At 45.0% G+C, this 21,208-nt stretch overlaps 1 protein-coding gene across 2 annotated transcripts in view; it reads left to right on the top strand.

Moving 5' to 3' along the window:
- Positions 1 to 21,208, top strand: part of DEUP1 (deuterosome assembly protein 1) — a 58,013-nt gene that overhangs the window by 12,496 nt on the left and 24,309 nt on the right. Inside the window, exons 4-9 of one of the 2 annotated variants that reach the window (XM_081197374.1) lie at positions 221 to 316; positions 1,798 to 1,932; positions 6,039 to 6,152; positions 10,010 to 10,261; positions 13,831 to 13,976; positions 16,891 to 16,996. In XM_081197374.1, the coding sequence (XP_081053500.1) occupies positions 221 to 316; positions 1,798 to 1,932; positions 6,039 to 6,152; positions 10,010 to 10,261; positions 13,831 to 13,976; positions 16,891 to 16,996 (849 nt within the window). Of the gene's footprint in view, positions 1 to 220; positions 317 to 1,797; positions 1,933 to 6,038; positions 6,153 to 10,006; positions 10,262 to 13,830; positions 13,977 to 16,890; positions 16,997 to 21,208 lie in introns of both variants that reach the window. The other variant, XM_081197373.1, reaches the window with a different exon arrangement.

The raw sequence follows: 21,208 nt of genomic DNA, 5'->3' as shown, positions 1-21,208 counted from the left end.
CTGATATTAATATGCAGGGAGTTCCCAAGGGCAGGTGTGCACTGGAATATCAAGGTCTTACAAATGTGGAATGGGTATTATGTGGTGCATGTAACTTGCATTTTATGTTAATAGCATGCTGTTTGTTAATTTTTTAGCAGTGATATCTTTATGCTTTTAAAAATGCCTTTGGCTTTTGGAACTCTTTTGATGCCCAGTATCATGTCCACTTCAAATACAGGTTGGGCTACTGAGGCAGAAACTGGACAGTTTGCAAAAGACAAAATACGAGATGGCTCAGAACTATGACACGCAGCTTCAAGCCCTGAAGAATCAAGTAAGGAAGGGGAAATCTCATTCCTATTTTATAGTTCGTAATATTTCAAGCTAGGTTTAGTAGATTGCAGGCTGCTTTGTAACTAGCTCAATGACTGCCTATACTGTGGTGGCTGATCTTTTTCGCCCTGAGGGTCCAGTTCATTCTAGCCAAACCCGCCAGGGCCCAGGGGCTGATAAGCCTTCCCATCCCCTCATGTGTGCAAACACAGGATATACCGTATTTTTCGCTCTATAAGACGCACCAGACCATAAGACGCACCTAGTTTTTGGAGGAGGAAAACAAGAAAAAAAATATTCCGAATCTCAGAAGCCAGAATAGCAAGAGGGATCGCTGCACAGCGAAAGCAGCAATCCCTCTTGCTGTTCTGGCTTCTGGGATAGCTGCGCAGCCTGCATTCGCTCCATAAGACGCACACACATTTCCCCTTACTTTTTAGGAGGGAAAAAGTGAGTCTTATAGAGCAAAAAATACGGTACACAGCTAGAGAGGATGTGTGTATATACGTGCATATAGGCACACTGTCTGGGTTCTCCTGTTACTTTCACCAACCCTAATGGAGTTTTCAACAAGTGACACATTTATCCAGCTTAGTGCAGCCCCCACCCCACCCAAGTGTCAGGCTTAAAACTTATGACAAAGGTGATTTTTATTTTTTTTAGATCAGGATCAAGCTAGTTAACCCCGCTGTCTAACTCTGAAGAACTATTAAAGCACCAACACAAGATGGCGCTAAACTGATGCAAAGCACTTCCCACAAACACCAGGCAAGACATCCCTGTACATCGGAGCTTTCCAAACTTATCATGCTGGGCACACGCTTTTTAGACATGCATTGTTTCGCGACGCAGTAAATAAGTTTTACTAGCAAGCTGCAGGTTAAACTACCCCCTTTCCAGCTCTGGAACACACAACACACCTACACACTGCAGCCAATGCACTAACGTGACGTGACACAGATTTTGGAAAGCTCTACTCTACATGGTAGTATAAAGCAAATATCCAGGCAATCTGTGTTTAAAAGTGCAGTTATTTAACATCACAGCACTGGAAAGCACTGGCTTGTTCACCCTTAACTGTTTAGTTGTAATAGCTGGTACAGGTGGCTCTCAATTTCGACTGGGATTGCATTCCTGGGATAGCACATAAAGCCAAAATCAAGTACAGTATAGTCGAAATGTATTGGGTTCAATGGGGGGTGGGATTGCCAAAGGCTTTCTTCCCGGTTGCCCCCTTCCTTTCTGCCTCCCTATTTTCTTTAATTTGCCAAGTGCATAAAGCTGAATGTGCACCAGTTAAATGCACGTTAAGTTGCTGTACTTGAATGCACGCAAGTTAACTGTATTTTTTTAATAAAAAAAACCCCAGCAACCCAGATTAGATGGCTGATTAGATCATTTAAGCTTAACTGCCTTTGCCAATTACACCTCCAAAACCGAGGCAAAAAAATAAGGCGTTTGTGACGTTCATTCCTCTTCCAGTTTGCCAAGCTGACACAAAGCTACGAAAAGCTACAGCTGCACCAATTAAAACAAAAAAAAGCTCACAGCTTGGAGAAATGTACAGAAAATCAAGAAGCCCCATTTCAGCTGAGCAGTTTGAACCAGAAATTGGAGGTCAGTTCCTGTATCAAAAGGAGCCTATTTCTTCTTCTTCTTCTTCTTCTTCTTCTTCTTCTTCTTCTTCTTCCAAAAGTATGCCTTGTGACCACAGGATTCTTCTCAGTTGTGTCTTAGCCCATCATAGGGTTCCATTGGACCTACAAGGCCATTTTCTCCCAAACCAGGCTTACCTGTCTATCATCACTGGGCAATGTCAGGGGATGGGCGGGGGTGCCAGGTTCAATCCTGCTGAGAGCAGGGTTGGGACTGTTCCTTACCACCAGTGTGGTATTTGGGTGGAATCTAAGAGTTGGAAGGGACCCCAAGAGTCATCTAGTCCAGCCCCCTGCAATGCAGGAATCTCAACTAAAGCATCCATGGCAGATGACCATCCAACCTCTGCTTAAAAACCTCCAAGGAAGGAGAGTCCACCACCTTCTGAGGGGGAGACCATTCCATTGTCAGAAAGTTCTTCCTGATGTTTCGTCGGAATCTCCTTTATTGTACCTCCCCCCCCCTTTGCCCATCTGTAAAGGTAAAGGGACCCCTGACCATTAGGTCCAGTCGTGGCCGACTCTGGGGTTGCGGTGCTTATCTCGTTTCATTGGCCAAGGGAGCCGGTGTACAGCTTCCAGGTCATGTGGCCAGCATGACCAAGCCGCTTCTGGTGAACCAGAGCAGCACACGGAAACGCCGTTTACCTTCCCGCCAGAGCGGTACCTATTTATCTACTTGCACTTTGACATGCTTTCGAACTGCTAGGTTGGCAGGAGCAGGGACCGAGCAACGGGAGCTCACCCCATCACGGGGATTCGAACCGCCGACCTTCTGATCGGCAAGTCCTAGGTTCTGTGGTTTAACCCACAGCGCCACCCGCGTCCCTGCCCGTCTTTAGAACTGTGCAAAAAGCTGCTTAGCCCCTTTTTCTCAGGAGCAGAAGTTCAACCAGTGTACACACCACAAGGAATATACTTCCGCTCTCTGGGGGGAAACATCATCATCATCATTTGTCTCCAACTGTAGTTTGTCACAACAGGCTATAACTGCCCTGGCTATAGGGAATTTTTTGGTGCACAGTGTTCTTCAGATGTAGGGGAATATTTACTGGCACTAGCTATGATACTAAACACACGCTTTTTGTGACCATTGCTTACTGAAGTGGTGTGTGCATTGTCACCTAATTGCCGATTTACTGCTGGCTTTTTTCTCTGGAGCTGTCCTTGTCACTGTAGAACCTACATTTTGCCACCAGGAATTTACTGCTGATTTCCCAGGGCTTCTTCCAAAAGAGAGTGCTTTTGGAACAGAGGGCAGCCACTTCAGTTGTCCTGGGCTGAAACAGCAGAGTTAGGCAGCTTTGTCCTTTGCTCAGTACTGAGAACGGAGAGTAAACACGGTATTTTCTTCTTAGTCTGAAAGCAAAGCAAAGAAGAGCAGCAGTTGTTTATTCCCTTCTGAAGCAGACATGGAAAAGTGCAGAAGGGGAAGAAGCTCATGGTGGGAATATGCTACTGCCGTTTGAAGGCACACATGCATAAATGCCCCAGGTTTCATGGGACATTGTCCTAGGTTGTAAAGACTGCGGAGAGAATAATTGGGTGCACTCTTCCCACCTTGGATCAAATCTATGCTTCCAGGTGACATAAGAAAGCTGCAGAGATAGTGCAGGATAGTGCGCACCCCGGAAACGATCTCTTTCAGCTTCTGCCTTCTGGAAGAAGGTACAGGGTTATAAAGACTAGGACTAGCCGCCTGAGAAACAGTTTCTATCCAAATGTGATTTTGATTTTAAATGCAGTGTAAGGAGTCTCTATGGGAGTATATTGTATTTAAAAATGGGGTATCAGAGTTTTTAGGGGGCTAACCAGGTTGGGATAGCTGGGATAGCAGGCTTGTTGGTTTTTTAATGTCATGTAGATTTTTTTCAATTTCGTTGTTCTGTATGGGACAATGACAATGAAGAGTATTGTATCATAACATGAGAATATAAAAAGAGCCCTGCTAGATCAGTCCAAAGGTCCATCTTAGTCTTTTTCCAATGTTGACTAGCCAGGTAGGATGCTTATAAAGATGTGAAGGCAGCAGTGCTTCTGTGTTGTTTGTCTGCCACAACTGATGTTCACATGAACTGAGCATGGAGGCGCCATGTAGCTATGGTGGATCATAATCATTATTTTATTATTTTTACCCCACCCATCTGGCTGGGTTGCCACTCTGGGCATCTTTCAACACATATGAAAACACAATTTAACACCAAACGTTAAATACTTCGCAATACAGGGCTGCCTTCAGATGTCTTCTAAAAGCTGTGTAGTTCTTTATCTCCTTGACATCTGATGGGAGGGTGTTCCACAGGGAGGGCGCCACCACCAAGAAGGCCCTCCGCCTGGTTCCCTGTAACTTCACTTCTCACAGTGAGTGAGTCACCAGAAGCTGGTGACCTCAGTGTTTAGGAGGAATTTCCTTTCTTGAAGCCATTGATTCAGGGCCTATCATCCATGTCAAGAATGTATAACTTGTTGCTGAAATGGAATACACAAGATGAAACAGTTAAATCAGCTATGATTAAGTGGGCACAGGACATTGGTCATAACATCATGTTTGCTGACTGGGAACAGTTGTGGACCACCGGTTTGAAATTTACGGCATGTAATGCCTTAAAGGAAAATATTATGAAAATGATCTATAGGTGGTACATGACCCCAGTCAAGCTAGCAAAAATCTACCATTTGCCTGACAATAAGTGTTGGAAATGTAAAGAAACTGAAGGTACTTTTTATCACCTTTGGTGGACGTGCCCGAAGATTAAGGCCTTCTGGGAAATGATATATAATGATAATGAATCATATATAATGAAATGAAAAAGGTACTTAAATGTACTTTCCCTAAGAAACCAGAGGCCTTTCTCTTGGGCATTGTCGGCCAATTGGTGCCAAAGAAAGACAGAACTTTTTTTATGTACGCTACCACAGCAGCAAGAGTACTCATCGCAAAGCATTGGAAGACTCAAGATCTACCCACTCTGGAAGAATGGCAGATGAAGGTGATAGATAATATGGGATTGGCTGAAATGACCGGCAGAATCCGTGACCAGGGGAAAGAGACGGCGGATGAAGATTGGAAGAAATTCAAAATTTATCTTAAGAAACATTGTAAAATTAATGAATGCTAAAATGTTGAGGTTTTAGGGGGAAAAGGGGGATTACAGCTGTAAAAGATTAAGTAAAAGAAAAGAATAAGGGAAAAATTTGATAAAACCAAGGGCTAGGATTTGCTGAAACAAGTTTGGAAATTGGGATGTAGAAAGGGGAGGTATGGGGAAGTCGGTGAAGTAAGGTTTAAGAAAAAAGGATATGAAATTATACATGGTCGTTTGTGTGTTTGTTTGTATTGTGTATTGTTTGTGTTTATAAAAACTGTGAAAAACCAATAAAAATTTTATAAAAAAAATAATCATCCAGAGCAGTAGAAAAACAAGCTTGATCCATCTTCCATGTGACAGCCGGTTAGACTTTAGCCCTCCCCTGGAGAATATTTGGCAAAATGGCCTCCCCAGTGTTGCCATCCTATAGATCCAGTATTAATACTGTTTAATATTATTTAAAGAAGCAATAGTGGTGTCAGGTGATGCTGCCCTTTGAAGCCTTCAGTTGTTCCTTTGAAATCTTGCCCTTACCTGTCCCACACCTGACATCAGGTGGGTGGGGCTTCCTGAAAACAGCCCTGCAGGGCAGATGGGAAGCTCCCCTCCCCTGATTTAAATACTAATAATTATTGATAGTTGTGAAAGTGCTTTGCACTTTGCAAGTACTATATAAATAATAGCTTAACAGTATCTAATGCAATAACTTGAAGTGCTTCCGACATTTTACTTCAGTAGCCACATATATTGACCCATTTATGTTCTTTGTGTACAATGTGCTTTTCATGTTCTCATTTTATACTTTTACTTCTTCCTCCCCACCAATATTTGTCCCCTGTTGTTAATTGTTATAAATAACCGAAATAGCTTTATACTTGAAATTGCAACATACATTATTTTTCTGGTCGTATGCAGAGAATATACATATATAGAGATGTGATTCATTTCTTTTGCGGGTTTCTCTTTTTTCATTTTTCAGGAATTTAGAGCAAAATCAAGAGAGTGGGATAAACAAGAAACGCTGTATCAGAACCACCTCGTTTCATTAGATGCTCAGCGAAAACTATTGTCTGAGAAATGCAATCTGTTTCAGGTACCATGCTGCTGTTTCTACTTTCAAAGAGAAATTGTACCTAAAACTGTGCCGGTCTGGATAGTAAAATCACCTTTTCAAAAATGGCTATGTGGAGATCATTGCAAGTCAGGGCTCTAAGTGTCATTAAAGGATTTTCTGATATAAGTACACAAAACGTCTATGTGCTGTAAGAAAATGTAAACGTCTCAATCTCTGTTGTGAAATAAGTGGTGCTGGAGATTGTTGTCTGCTCACTAGCAGTGCCAGGGGAGTCACATAGGTGTGGAGTGGGTATGTTTTGAGGATGTTACATATTCTTTCAGGAGCAGGTATATTTTCACTGATTCTACCCTCTCAAGACCAAACTACAGGCGACCTTGGACATCTGTGATCAGATTTCCTGGCTCTGGGTTTCCTTAGATGGGCTTGTGTGTGTGTTTGTGTGCAAATGTATTTTCTCTCTGCAACTAATAGCAGCTTCAGGAGTGCTACCATTTGCTGGGACCAAACATTTGTGGGGGAAGGTGCAGTATTTTGTTGCGAATACCAGAACCAAGAAATGTTGCAGTTAAAGCAAAGGGGCTGCTGTGGGTGACGTTATGTATATATATGCCTTGCTTTTCCACTGTAGGGCTGAAGGTTCTGCACATTATCCTCCTCTCCCCATGCTTTCGTCTTTGCAAGAGAATCTGCCTTATTCCTGTGACTGTAATTTGTCCTTTAAATTGTTAAAAAAACCAAAACACAAACGAATCTTACAGCATTAAAACCTGCCCTGGGACCTTTCAGGGGAAGGGCAGGTAAGAAATCAAATAATAAATGAATACTATCAATATTGGCAACAACAGCCCTTTTGTGGTAGGCTATGCTAATATATAAGGGTGGTGCTGTGGGTAAAAACTCAGTGCCTAGGACTTGCCGATCGTATGGTCGGCGGTTCAAATCCCCGCGGCGGGGTGAGCTCCCGTCATTCGGTACCAGCTCCTGCCCACCTAGCAGTTCGAAAGCACCCTTAAGTGCAAGTAGATAAATAGGTACCACTTTATAGCGGGAAGGTAACGGCGTTTCCGTGCGCTGTGCTGGTGCCGGCTCGCCAGAGCAGCTTCGTCACGCTGGCCACGTGACCTGGAAGTGTCTCCGGACAGCGCTGGCTCCCAGCCTCTTAAGCGAGATGAGCACGCAACCCCAGAGTCGGTCATAACTGGCCCGTACGGGCGGGGGTACCTTTACCTTTATGCTAATATATGTACATAAGCAGCAGGTCTTGTAAATAGATTGCAGTGGGGAGCAAGCCACATACAAAATACCGGGCCTGGGAAATCTTATTGGCATCCCAGGCTAGGTGGACTGATTCAGCACAAAGCAGCAACTCATGTTCATTCAAGGAGATGGGGGAGTGCTTAAGAATTTGGGAAATGCCAACCAGAGTCTAAGGTTACCAGATTTTTTTCAATGAATCCAGGGACACTTTTCAACTTCCTACTAAATAGATGGATTTTGTCAGGGGACTAATTTGTAAATCCGGGGACTGTCCCCAGGAAACAGGGACGTTTGGTAACCTTAAGCCAGAGTTCTATGTAGATTATGAGGATAAGAGCACCGCATGAAAATAACTCATGCAGAAATGCCCTCGGAACAGTCTAAAATGCCTTTAAAATTCCTATGATACTCGGGTTCAATTAGCCGCTGGCCCCCCCCCCCCCATTTTGGTTGCTCCGTGCACTCTGTAGGGTTTACTAAATTACAGAGTATTGGATTAGAAGAACAAGTTTGAGAATAATGGACCAGGTCACTCTCATTTTCATATTTTTGTCTGATTTAATGGACTCTGCCTTTGATGTGGATAAAGCAGATGTCCAGCGTTCTCAGAGCAGCACAATTACCATAGTAACATCGTTTTTCTGCCTGGCTTGTCGGGTGTCAATCAGAGAGCCACGAGTGCATTTCTGCCCTCAAAAAAAGGCACGTAAGAAACGCTCGTCGAAATCAATGGAACATAATCAAACAAAACAAAGGTAGCAGGTGACGAGGGTTTTATTTTTATACGGCTAAATTATGTGCCTCTGTTGTGCAATGGGTTTAACTACGCGTAGCCATTTATTGTCACATTTTTATTGGGATGTTCTTACTGTTTGATATCAGCTTTCCTAGCCTCCTCAAAACAGGCAACAGTTGCAGGTGTGGATGTGTTCAGGGCATGCAGGGGCGGCAGCTAGAGCCCATTAGGGCTGGTAGGGCAGAAGGCAGGGAGACTGCCAGTAGGTGGCGCTAGAGGCAATGGCAGGCAGGGCCAACACATTCCTGTTTTGTCTCCATTCTCCTCCATGCTGAGTTCCACAGGGGGCAACAATGAGGCTAAGGAAGAGGAAGTGGACAGTGGGAATGGAGGGAAGTAGACGTGGTCAGTTGGGGTTGCAGTTGGTGGGCAATGCCTTCTTTGCCGTAATGGTCCAACCTCCACCGGCTGGACACGAAAGCAGCACAGTACATCGCAGCTTGTGCAAATCGCCACAAAAGTGGGAACAGCCGATAGAAAAGGATGAAGGAAAAAGATAATGATAAGATGTTAAGCTATTTTAAGCAAAGGATTGTACGCACTATGATGCAGCAAGAAGGGAGGAGAAGGGAATCACTGCAGAAAACAGGAGGGGAAGTCAACTTTGTACAGTGGTACCTCGGGTTACATACGCTTCAGGTTACATACGCTTCAGGTTACAGACTCCGCTAACCCAGAAATAGTACCTCAGGTTAAGAACTTTGCTTCAGGATGAGAACAGAAATCGTGCTCCAGGGCCACGGCGGCAGCAGGAGGCCCCATTAGCTAAAGTGGGGCTTCAGGTTAAGAACAGTTTCAGGTTAAGAACGGACCTCTGGAACGAATGAAGTACTTAACCCGAGGTACCACTGTAATTCGTATTGAATTAGCTGGATGTAGATTCATTAATTTTTTTGAAAACTAATAACAATTAATTGGTTAAAAAAAAAAGTGGGAGGACAGGGAGATTTAAAAGTGCAGGAGCTGAAGTTTTTCCCCAGCCCTGTTTTTAATCCCTAAAACTGTGAGCAGAAACACTGCAACTCAGTGGTATAAGGTCCCATTTCAGTCCCTGGCATCTCCAGGTCAGACCTATTGTCTGAAACCTTATAGAGCCGCTGCCAGTCAGTGCAGACAGCACTGAGATAGATGGAGCAATGGTCCAACTCATCATAAGACAGCTTCCTATGTAGTCCCAGGAGAAAAATTAACCGGGGAAGAAGTGATTGTAGGGGGCATCACCGTGCCATCTTTTAAATCTCCACCCCACTCTCACTTTATAGGGAATTGCCTGCGACCCATTGCAGTTGTGTAGATCTGTCCTGTGTAACCTGCCTCCCCATGTTCAAATGTGTGGGGACCACAGTGGTAGCCTGGCCCAAGTCTCAGGAGCATACAAGTCTGGTAGCAAGTCTTATGTCAGAAACCTGCTGTCAAAAAAATACCGTATTTTTCACTCTATAAGACACACTTTTTCCCTCCTAAAAAGTAAGGGGAAATGTGTGCACGTCTTATGGAGCGAATGCAGGCTGCGCAGCTATCCCAGAAGCCAGAACAGCAAGAGGGATCGCTACTTTCGCTGTGCAGCGATCCCTCTTGCTGTTCTGGCTTCTGAGATTCAGAATATATTTTTTCTTGTTTTCCTCCTCCAAATACTAGGTGCGTCTTATGGTCTGGTGCATCTTATAGAGCGAAAAATACGGTAATAATTTCTCCAGTGTTGGATTTCTGCTTCAGCGTTCTAAATTTCTGCACAGAAAGCGACTCACAGAATGGGAGAGGCACCTCTGTGCAAAAGAGATGGATTTCATGTGGGCCGTTTTCCTTGTCTCGCCAGAAGCAAGCACAGCACTGTCAAATCCAGACGCGGTGCCAGAAGCTAAGCCAAGACGACGCGGGTACCTGCAGCCAGTGCCAAACCGAGCACCCCGGCGTTCAGCGTGACGTCCTGGCAGAACCCGCCGAAAGGAACGAGCTCTTTATGGAAAAACTGAAGTCGACCGTGAGCGAAATAGCAGTGAGCAGGAACAGGCTGCAGGAGGAAAACCGAAAGCTCCAGCAGGAAGTGAAAATGTACCAAAGGAAGTGCCAGGTAAAGAGCCAGCGGCAGAAATAAGGACCTTCCCAGGTGTTAAGATCAGTGGGGGGGGGGGGCCTCTTGGTAGTGCCACTACCCTCAGAAGCTGGATTGCCTGCCCCAGGAGAGGGTGTTCTCTGTGGTCAGTCCCTAAGTTGTGGAATTCGCTCCTTACATCCTTGCATCCGACACCTTCACTGCACGCTTTTTGTCCTATGCTGAAATTACATTAATTTAGCCTGGCCTTTGACACTTGAGAGGTATGTTTTTATGGTGTGTACCCTACTCTTGTGATTACAATTTGTTTTAAACTGCTCTTGATTTTCAATTGCTGTGGCCGACCCTGGCACCGTAGGGTGATGGACAGGATAATAATAGTAATAATAATAATAATAATAATAATAATAATAATAATAATAATAATAACAACAACAACAACAACAACAACAACAACAACAACAATAACAACAGTCAGTGCTTTTTTTCTGGGGGCACGCAGGGGTACGCAAACCCTTAAACATTTTGTGAATCTTTGTACTTTTGTCCATTTACTGTATTTATTTCCCCCGATTTGAACTATAAAATGGTGGTTTTCTTGAGTCAAAATGAGAGTACCCCTAAACGCATTTTTAGGGGGGGAAAGCACTGGTAATAGTAATAATAATTCATGGTCCCAGGGTTGCTTTGGAATGTAGATGGATATGGCTGGAACAAGTCAAAAGAGGAGTCAGAAACAGGGAGGTTGGTACCCTCTCACTTGCTCCCTATTTGCCGATTCTGATGCAACTATTCCCGCTACCTTCACCGAAAGCTTACTTGTGGGGAAAAGATAAGTTTCGAATCTAAAATATACAGTGGTACCTCGGGTTATATATGCTTCAGGTTACAGACGCTTGAATGATGGTCAGGGGTGCCACAGGCAACACTGGCCTCTGTTCCTCTTTCCCTCCCTCCCTCCTCTGATGCCCTCTCACATCTCTGCCTCCCAAAGGCTGGCACAGCTGTTTGTTGCCACAGCCCTGGTTTACAAGCTCCCCAGGCAAATGGTGCCTCTGGGGCTAGCCAGAGGGTGCTTCCCAGGCTCTTGTGGGGCAATGGGAAGAGGCACCTCTCTTTGGGGCAGAGGGAGGGCAGCTCAGAGACCAGGGTGGCAGCAGTGGCTGCCCGCAGGGACTCCCAAGGGAGAGGGGAAAGGAGAGGAGGCTGCAAGGGAGGGTGTTTGAAAAATGGTGAGGGGCTGCCCGCTCTGCAGGCAAGGGGTGACAGAATTGGGGTCCTGAGCCCCACAGAGGTGCCACAGAAAGAATGTAGTTGGCCAAGGGAGCTGTGGACTCTAAAGGTTGAAAACCTCTGGCTTAATAGTTCTGCACTCAGCTAGCCCAGCCAGCCTGGCCCAGTTCTGCAGGTTGCATTTCCCCTTCATTTCCCAAATATTATATAAATACTACCGTTCTTTAGTTTCTAATATTGACTAACAGACTCTCGTACCCCAGCTATAACCATGTGTACTTTTCCTACCGAGTCCACTTTGCGAAGCAGCTGCATTTTTTAAAAGCTCAGATAAAATAAAAGGGCCAGCAGAGGGCGAAGCGACAGCATGTACCCAAAACACCCTATAGTACAGATGGCTGCGTCTAGGTATTATAGTAGATAGTAGGACTGCTTCTAAAAATAGCTGTGCACGTCTGACTTTTCTCTCCCCAGTATTGTGTAGTGCAAGTGTTAGAAACCTCTGGCCCTTTGGACCTGCCCCTGGCAGAACCCCTCTCCAGCTTTGCTTCATACGCTCCTTGGGTGTTTCTGCCTGGCTGGAATGTGCCCTTGAACTCTGGGGTGCTCATCCTCTTGGCTCTCAGCTCCACCCACCCCTGGGAAAACAGCTCTTTAACGCTCAATTGGTGCAAACTGCGATTCGGGTTTTCTCCAGATAGATGTTTCCCTTAAAGAGTGGGCTTTCCCCAGGAAAGGAGTAAGGCAAGAGGGAAACCTAGAAAGCTTTTGAGTAGCAGGTAGCTCCCGGCTAATTAAGAAGATTACCTTGTGAAGATGGTACAGTCTCGCCTGGGCTCCTTGCAGCATCTGAAGGAGTTGTACCCCCTCCCTTCTTCTGCTAATTGCGTTCCATTTTCTCTTGCAAATAAATGGCCCAACAGCCCCTTCAAAATAGCCAGAAGTGGTTGCCATTGGGGGGGGGAATCATTTTCTCCTGTGGCAGCAAATGAGCTTGAACTGGCTTTGCTCATAGGGTCTATGAGTTGGGACTGTACCTGGGAGGAAGAAGAGTTTGGATTTGATATCCCGCTTTATCACTACCCTAAGGAGTCTCAAAGCAGCTAACATTCTCCTTTCCCTTCCTCCCCCACAACAAACACTCTGCAAGGTAAGTGGGGCTGAGAGACTTCAAAGAAGTGTGACTGGCCCAAGGTCACCCAGCAGCTGCATGTGGAGGAGCGGGGAAGCGAACCCGGTTCACCAGATTACGAGTCCACCTGTCTTAACCACTACACCACACTGGAGATGAAGAATGACCCTGGGGCTCACTTCCTTCCTCCCCCTTCTCTCACTTTGGGGCAGAAGTGAAGCAAGCCAAAACATCTCACCTTTGTATGGTCTCCCATGATCTTGTGAGACTGGCATCCCTTTAAAGAGACCCCCTTTTTTCTAATAATGAGTAGATTGCTTCTGTGCAACACCTCATCTATATTTGGGTAGGGTTATGATGGAACCAGTATTGAATTGTAGAGGACAGTGGTCCGTGAATCATCTCTTCATTAATTTTCATATAGGATGCCTGTTTCATTCATTCATTGTAGTTAGTTCTCTTCCCTTCCCCTTCTACCATTTCGAAAAACGTCTCCAAAAGGCCTCTCAAGGCACTTGTTTTCCATATCACAGCAGATCATTTTTGGAGTTGTGAGTCACCACCATGACTATTTCAGAAGCTTTCAAAAGTTTGGCATTTCAGTTTGAAATGTAGTCAAATAAATGGAAGCAATAACTCCCACACTTCCACGTTCCAATGCTGAAATCTGCAGCCTTTCTCTTTCTCCTGTTGACGGATGATATGGCTGTTGATATAATTTAGTTTGTTACCGTCATATGGTATAGCTTGCCTTGTGGATAACACGGTTACCACTTACCATAACAGTAAAACATATAATTCCAAATATAGTGAATGTATTTCTGGGAGATTTTTTTTTTTTATTTTTTTTGGAGGGGGGGGCTTCTAAATTACAGACTTAAATTGGTTTAAACAGTCATTCCCTTTCCCAAGAAAATATTGGGCATGTATTTATGTGATGGAGGACTAGGGATCTCTAGGAAGAAATTCTTGCCCTCAACAAGCTGCAGTTCCCAGGGTTCTTCGGTAAAAGCCATGGCAGTTAAACTGATATAAAACCTATATATGTCTTGCTAATGCAGATACGAGAGTTGGATGTTGAATGTAGGGACTGAGAAGCAGTCTCTGCATGGAACTTCCCAAAACACCAGCTTCCAAGTCTATCTCTACATTGCATTGTGCCCCCCTGATATCCTTACAACTGGGTAGGCTATTTTGAACGCATTTCTTTGTCTTTGTTCAGAATATTGAAGCAAGGCTCGCCCAAGTGACGAACGAACTGAAGTCACGCGAGGATCTCTTGAATATGGTCGAACTGGAGTGCCAGCAGCTGCGCAATGAAGTCGCCAAAATGGAAGAGTATAAAAATAACGAAGAAAGCCGTGTGAAGTAGGTATTTAAAATACAGGTCTCCCCTGCGTGAATTGGTGCATGTTGACGTGAGAGTGAGTGCCTCTGGGTGGTGATAGCAAACATTACACCTGCTCAGAGCAGAGACACTGAAATGGATAAACCGGTCCATTGGTTTCATCGGATTCATCAGCCATTGGTCTGACTCAATATAAGTTCGCTACACTTGCCAAAAAATAGTGACGTGCATAGCAATGCACACTGTTCCTGTTATAAATATAGGCACGGTACAGTGGGAAGTACAAAAAGGGACGCAAGTGGCGCTGTGGGTTAAACCACAAAGCCTAGGACTTGCCGATCAGAAGGTCGGTGGTTCAAATCCCCGCGACGGGGTGAACTCCCGTTGCTCGGTCCCTGCTCCTGCCAACCTAGCAGTTTGAAAGCATGTCAAAGTGCAAGTAGATAAATAGGTACCGCTCCAGCAGGAAGGTAAACGGCGTTTCCGTGCGCTGCTCTGGTTCGCCAGAAGCGGCTTAGTCATGCTGGCCACATGACCTGGAAGCTGTACTCCGGCTCCCTCGGCCAATAAAGCAAGATGAGCGCCACAACCCCAGAGTTGGCCAAGACTGGACCTAATGGTCAGGGGTCCCTTTACAGTGGGAAGTTCTCCTGCACATGCCGTGTTGAATTGGATGGGCAACCACCTTGGATGGATTTGGGATGCCCCCCCAAACACAAATGAATGGGAAGACCAGGATAATTTTGTCCCCTTTTTCTCTTTGGGTTCTTACTTATAAAAGAAACAAGCAATTTGCTTTTAATAAACTTTCAAATATAGGAGGGAAAGCTGTCATCAAGAGAGTCCTGAACTCTCTTTTTTTTTTTTGCAGCTTGATCGATAGGGATGGGCAGTTTAATAGATGTATTTTGTGACACCTTTTGTTTGATAGCATGCGCGACGGTGGCTCATCGGAGGGGTCTGGCATTATGCAGATAACTGAGAACCTCGAGCACTCGGCCTCGAAATAATTAGCTTCTGAACTGTGTTGTTTAAGGTTGCTTTTTGTGTTCACATCAGGGCACCTGACAGTGTGATGCCAGTACGGGCATTTTACTACATTTAAAGGGCAGGAGCTGAGTGCTTGTTATTTCTTCCTCGTGGCCAAATGCCTAGGGAGCCTAAGGTTACAAGCCGGAGCCATTATTGGGGATCAGCACTGACTGAACCCCTGTTAGAGCTCATGACCCAGCAAGGGGCCTGTTGCCAACACCTGGAGAGCCTAGCTGCTGCTGCTCTTTGTCCATAATGTTGCTGCCATTTTGCCTGCCCTCTGAATAAACAACCAGCAATGGAGCAAGGAGAAGGTGTGGGAGCCAGGTGCTTCTCTCTGCCTCTGGGAGATGCTGCAGTTTGGGCCACCTAAGACACGGGTGGCACTGTGGGTTAAACGCTTGCTGATCAGAAGTTTGGCGGTTTGAATCCCCGCGATGGGGTGAGCTCCCGTTGCTCGGTCCCAGCTCCTGCCAACCTAGCAGTTCGAAAGCATGTCAAAGTGCAAGTAGATAAATAGGTACCACTCCGGCGGGAAGGTAATGTGCTGCGTTTCTATGTGCTGTTCTGGTTCGCCAGAAGCGGCTTAGTCATGCTGGACACATGACCCAGAAGCTGTACACCGGCTCCCTCGGCCAATAATACTAGATGAGCGCCGCAACCCCAGAGTCGGCCACGACTGGACCTAATGGTCAGGGGGCCCTTTACCTTTACCTTTAAGATAGAGAAAGCAAAGGAGGAGTGGCTTTTGAAAGTAGTGGGCTATGCAGAAATGGCAAAAAGCGGACAGCAAAATAAGAGATCAAAATGAGGAACTTTTTATAGAAGAATGGGGAGGCTTTTCATGGACCACTTTAAAAATAACATGACAGCGGGCAGGAGTCGAAAGAAAAGCAGCAGACGAAAAATGGCAAAATAATTGTGACAGTAACTTTGTGTAATAGATAAAAATATAACAAAGTAGAAAAGGTTTGAGTAAAAACGCTGTGGAGGTGAGGCTGGGCTTATGTAATACTGTAATTATTTGATTTGAAGGTTATTGTGAAAATATTTGAAAAAATTATATATATATGTGGGGGACGGGGACCTCGGGCACACTTCAGTTTACAGACTGCGCTAACCCAGAAATAGTACCTTGGGTTAAGAACTTTGCTTCAGGATGAGAACAGAAATCGTGCTCCGGCGGCGCAGTGGCAGCAGGAGGCCCCAGAATGAAAAAAGTTCTTAACTCATGGTACCACTGTATATGAATGAGACAGAGAAGATAGTGGGGCCCCCTGAGGACTTGCCCAAGGTCCCCCCATAGCCAAGAGCTTGCACCAGCCATAGGTTTCCGAAGTGTGTTGCAAAGTTTCCTCATTTGGGCTGAGTTCAGTGGGACACAATCTTACCGCGCTACTCAGAAGTAAGTCTCACTGTGTTCCATAGGACTCGCTCCCTTGCCAGCGCATTTGCAACAGCAGCCTTCCGCCCCCAACCCAGTCTAATAATTTATTTGTAAAGTGTATACAATACTTGCCAACCTAGTTTTTTTCAAAATTGCTGATGCCTGAAGCACACTTTCTTCCTGACTTAAAATTGGGGGCACATTTCTTTCTTTATGTCCTGAATGGTTTCCATCTTGAGTCCACTGACCTGAGTGTGGCCGCTGATTGGAAGAAGCAACTTGTAGGAACCTCTTTAAAATTTTACAATTTTTTCACCCTCTCATCACACTGGTATTTACTAAAAACAGTTTGGGAATGACTACACTATGTGTATCGTCATATAAACATAATGTAATGTGTTTCATATAATAAAACAATAAATTTGGGTTGGTTTGTTTTTTAAAAGGGGGAAACTGGACTCGTAATAGCTTTCTTTCTTTCTTTCTTTCTTTCTTTCTTTCTTTCTTTTTTCTAGACTTCAGTCAGCTTATGCACAATGCATCAAGGACCTGGAAGTAAAAAAAGCTCAGATTCTTGCCTTGGAACAACAGCAGGAAAATCAGCAGAAAGAGCTGAACCAGGTACGTTCTGATCTTATTCCGTGGGTCACAATTAAGGAAAAACTATGATCCAGGCTGCAGAAGGGCATTGGCACATGAGAAAGAAGCTTTCTGGGCAAACTGTGGGTCTCAGATCTCTCTTCTCCAGATTAATGCAAGTGTTCTAAGTGTATTTCCAATGTGCCGTCAGTGTTATCAGCATCCAGTCACTGCTGTTAAAGCTGGAAGTGGAATAACAACTCTACTTCCAGACTTTTACACATTTCTTTTGCCTGCTGGGCAGTCCGCCTTTCCCAAACCCCGAGTGTTTTGCAGGGGCTGGGGTAATTTTCATTGAGATTGTGGTGTGGGAGAGAAGCACTCCCAGTTACGATTACTGCCCCACTCCATCCTTGCTGTGGTTTAAGGAAGGTGGTGCAGAATATAAAGGCGATGCTGTTTGGAAAGGGAAGAGAGGGATGCCAACCAACCAACCAGAGGGATAAAACGGACTCCTAAAGAGGTGAGAGACGGAATTGGCTTCAGCAGGCAATAATCTGCCAGAAAAGCTATCGAACAGCTGCACAGCGGGCTGTCTGCACTTGGGGCGACTGCATAGCTGTTGCTTTTGTGTTTTAAAAAAAGCAAAAAGCAAGAAAGTTGGATTTTCCGAGCTCTGAGAAAGGAAGGAAGCTGAACAGGTAAAATATGGGCAGGGTACGTCTTAAGGGACGCGGGTGGCGCTGTGGGTTAAACCACAGAGCCTAGGGCTTGCCGATCAGAAGCATGTGCCCAGTAACCCTTAATATTGCCAGAGGGGCAACTTGCATGTAAGAGTGCAATGAAAATCAATGGCAATTCATAAGGAAACAGAATACAACTGAACGTTGCTTGATTGGCCCTTTTTATATTGGCATCCTGAAGGGCTGTATTGTTCTAAGAAACAGGAGGATTTATTGGCATCTCGCTATTTGTTATTGGCAGAAAACTTATGAAAACCCACAAGCTTCTTTATACTCTCGGGGGAGAGCGAAGCAGTACAGGAAATGTGACCTTCAAAGCTAATAGCATAGAACAACCCATTAAATAACACTAGTGGCAAGCTTATTTTCTCTGAGAGTGGGGCTTTTTTTGCTTCTTTTTTTGGTAACACTATGTCAGCATAGCCTTTATTTATTTTTATCATGTTTTCTCTTTTGTGAGCTGCTAAAAGTTATTTCTGGTAGTACCTGGTACTTTAACTATTGGCTTTCCTTGCTTAGAGGGGGGACAGTAGACTCCGGTTACTACCTGCAACCTGCTTTTAAAGCTGATATAAGTAGTTTCTAACCATTTAGCCCTTTTGGAAAATTCCTTTGCCTCTCCGGATTCTCCTTGGAGAAAATTTGGGGGTAGGCCCTGGGCTTCTGGGCTTGCTATCCCAAACTCCTTCCCGCTCCCTTCACCTCAGGGATAAGAGAATACCTTGAATTGCAAGGTGAAGGATGTCCCTGTGTCTGTATTTTCTCCATAAATAAGAGTGCAGAAGGGAATCTACATACAACTTCTTGCCTGATGCTCACTCCAGGGTATGAATTGGTCAACATCATGTCCAGACAGTGTAACGTTACACTTTGTGACATCAACAGCATTGACGGAACATACTCTGAGCATTTGTTTGCTGATGCAGATATCCTTCTGTTTTCGCGAATGCCAAAAATGGCATTTTGCAATTTTGCTCAGAACTGAGCAGAACAGAACAAGTCGCGTTTGCTGTGTGGTGATCACAGTAAAGTGAAGGACCAACAAGGCAATATATGCAGCTTGACAGCTGTCAGGAAACTGACATCAGAGCAACAGGAGAAGAAGAGGCTCTCCGATTCTGCAGGAGAAGGTACTAGCACCAGGGGGAGACGCAGCTTGATAGAGGGGGAAGGAAATCAGCGTAACACCAAGGATCCAGGAGAGCAAATGGGTGAAAAGGGGCAAGGGCTCCGGGATTCTTCCCTGGACATCAGTGAGGAGAGCACTGATCCTCCACTACCCACGCCCTCCCTGCGCAGAAGACTCCCGTGCAATGAGAGGTGGAGACGACTGGGTGTCAAATAGCTTTTATGCTGGAAAAGGTTTAAGAAACGCCCACAGACAGATTCTGCTAGCGACTGAGGCAGCCACGCTGAGATGGTCTGTGCAGTCAAGACGGTTTAACCCAGGCAGTTAAGCTCCCAAACGGGGACAGTTTATGCACGAGTAACTCCAATCCACTACAATAGCCTACAAACCACTTTCATCCTATGAATGTTTTAAAACAGTGGTAGGCAGGGAGCAAAATGGGGACCTCTGTGCCTCCGTGCCTCTTCGGAAATCTCCCCAGGTTGCATGCTGTTTCAAATTCTGAATGTTTTTGACTGGCTGGGATGTGTCCTTGACCTCTGAAAATGCCTCTTGTTCATCTGGGTGGCAGATAAAGAGGAATGTGTTAGAAACTAGCCTCCTCCTCCTCCTCCTTCTTCTTCTTCTTTGGCAATCACTCGTAGCCGAGTAAGATTGTCTTCCATAAACACGGCTTTAACAAAGTGACTGTGGAGGCCAATTCCGGACCCACACGTCCTTCCACAGTGGGGACATAGGTTCCCGGGCGGGAGTTGGTCACTGTGTGGATTTGCCAAGCGTGCCTTCCTCTTAGCACGTTTCTCCCTTGCACCCTGAGTTCGAGTGTCTTCAAAGCCCATGACACCTTTGGTAAAGGCTGTTCTCCAGTTGGAGCGCTCACAGGTCAATGTTTCCCAGTTGTCGGTGTTTATACTACATTTTTAAAGATTTGCCTTGAGAGAGTCTTTAAACCTCTGTTGTTGACCACCAGCATTACGCTTTCCATTTTTAAGTTTGGAATAGAGTAGAGTAGAAGACGGTAATCAGGCATCTGCACAACATGACCAGTCCAAACAAGTTGATGTTGAAGAATCATTGCTTCGACACTGGTGATCTTTGCTTCTTCCAGTACACTGATATTAGTTTGCATGTCTTCCCAAGTGATGTGTAAGTTTTTTTGGACACACTGGTGACCTTTGCTTCATCCAGTACACTGATATTAGTTTGCATGTCTTCCCAAGTGATGTGTAAGTTTTTTTGGAGACACCGTTGATGGAATCTTTCGAGAAGTTGGAGGTGGCGTTTGTAAGTGGTCCATGTTTCACAAGCACACAGTAAGGTTGGTAGTACAATAGCTTTGTAAACAAACATTTTGGTTTCCCTGCTAATGTCCCGGTCCTCAAACACTCTGCACTTCAATCGGGAGAAAGCCGCACTCGCAGAGCTCATGCGATTCTGGATTTCGGCATCAGTGTTGACCCTTGTGGAAAGATAACTGCCTAGCCAGGAGAAGTGATCGACATTTTCCAGTGTTACACCATTGAGTTGGATTTATGGCACTGCAGAGGGGTTATTTTGTACTTGTTGGTGCAGCACTTTGATTTTTTGGATGTTGAGTGACAAGCCAAGCTTTTCGTAAGCTTCTGAGAAGATATTTAGGAATGTATTAGCCAATTGTACAAAGGTAAAAACTTAGGTTCATCGCATTTTCTGTCATTCACACATTTGCGTTTTTTACGAATATTTATTTGTGTAGATGAAACCATTAGAAAACAAACAAACAAGATACATAACTGGGATAGCTCAAGTCAGTGGAGCATGAGACTCTTAATCTCAGGGTTGTGAATTTGAGCCCCACATTGAGCAATAGATTCTTGCATTGCAGGGGGTTGGACTCAATGGTTTTCATTGTCCCTTCCAACTCTAAAGTTCTATGGTTCTATGAAAATAAAATGCCCAACACAGTTCTTAAAACCAGGCATTCTGTCAAATAGAAGTTTGCTTCCCTGGATAATTTAACTTGCATTTTCATTTTATATTTATATCGTAATGGCCACTGGCTACAAACAACGATACAACTTGACCGCATTTGTTGCCCCACCCACTTTTGCCTCTGGCCACGCCCCCCTGCCATGTGGCCCCAAGAAGGTTGTATAGAAGGAAATGTGGCCCCTGGTCTGAAAAAGATTCCCCGCCACTGTTATAAAATATCAGAGGTTGTACTGCCGGGTACATTAACATTGGTGGGTAAATTTTCTCTCACTTGACTTCCTTTTGGCAGGGGTGCCAACTTGAAAAAAATACTGTGGGCAGTGGCGTAGCGTGGGTTGTCAGCACCCGGGGCAAGGCAAGTAATTTGTGCCCCCTAACCCGTGGATTTGCGCCCCCTAACCCTAACCCCCA

Source organism: Podarcis bocagei (genome assembly GCF_964188305.1).
Source record: "Podarcis bocagei genome assembly, chromosome: 6".
Lineage (NCBI taxonomy): Eukaryota > Metazoa > Chordata > Lepidosauria > Squamata > Lacertidae > Podarcis > Podarcis bocagei.
This window is presented reverse-complemented; position numbering and strand designations above follow the sequence as displayed.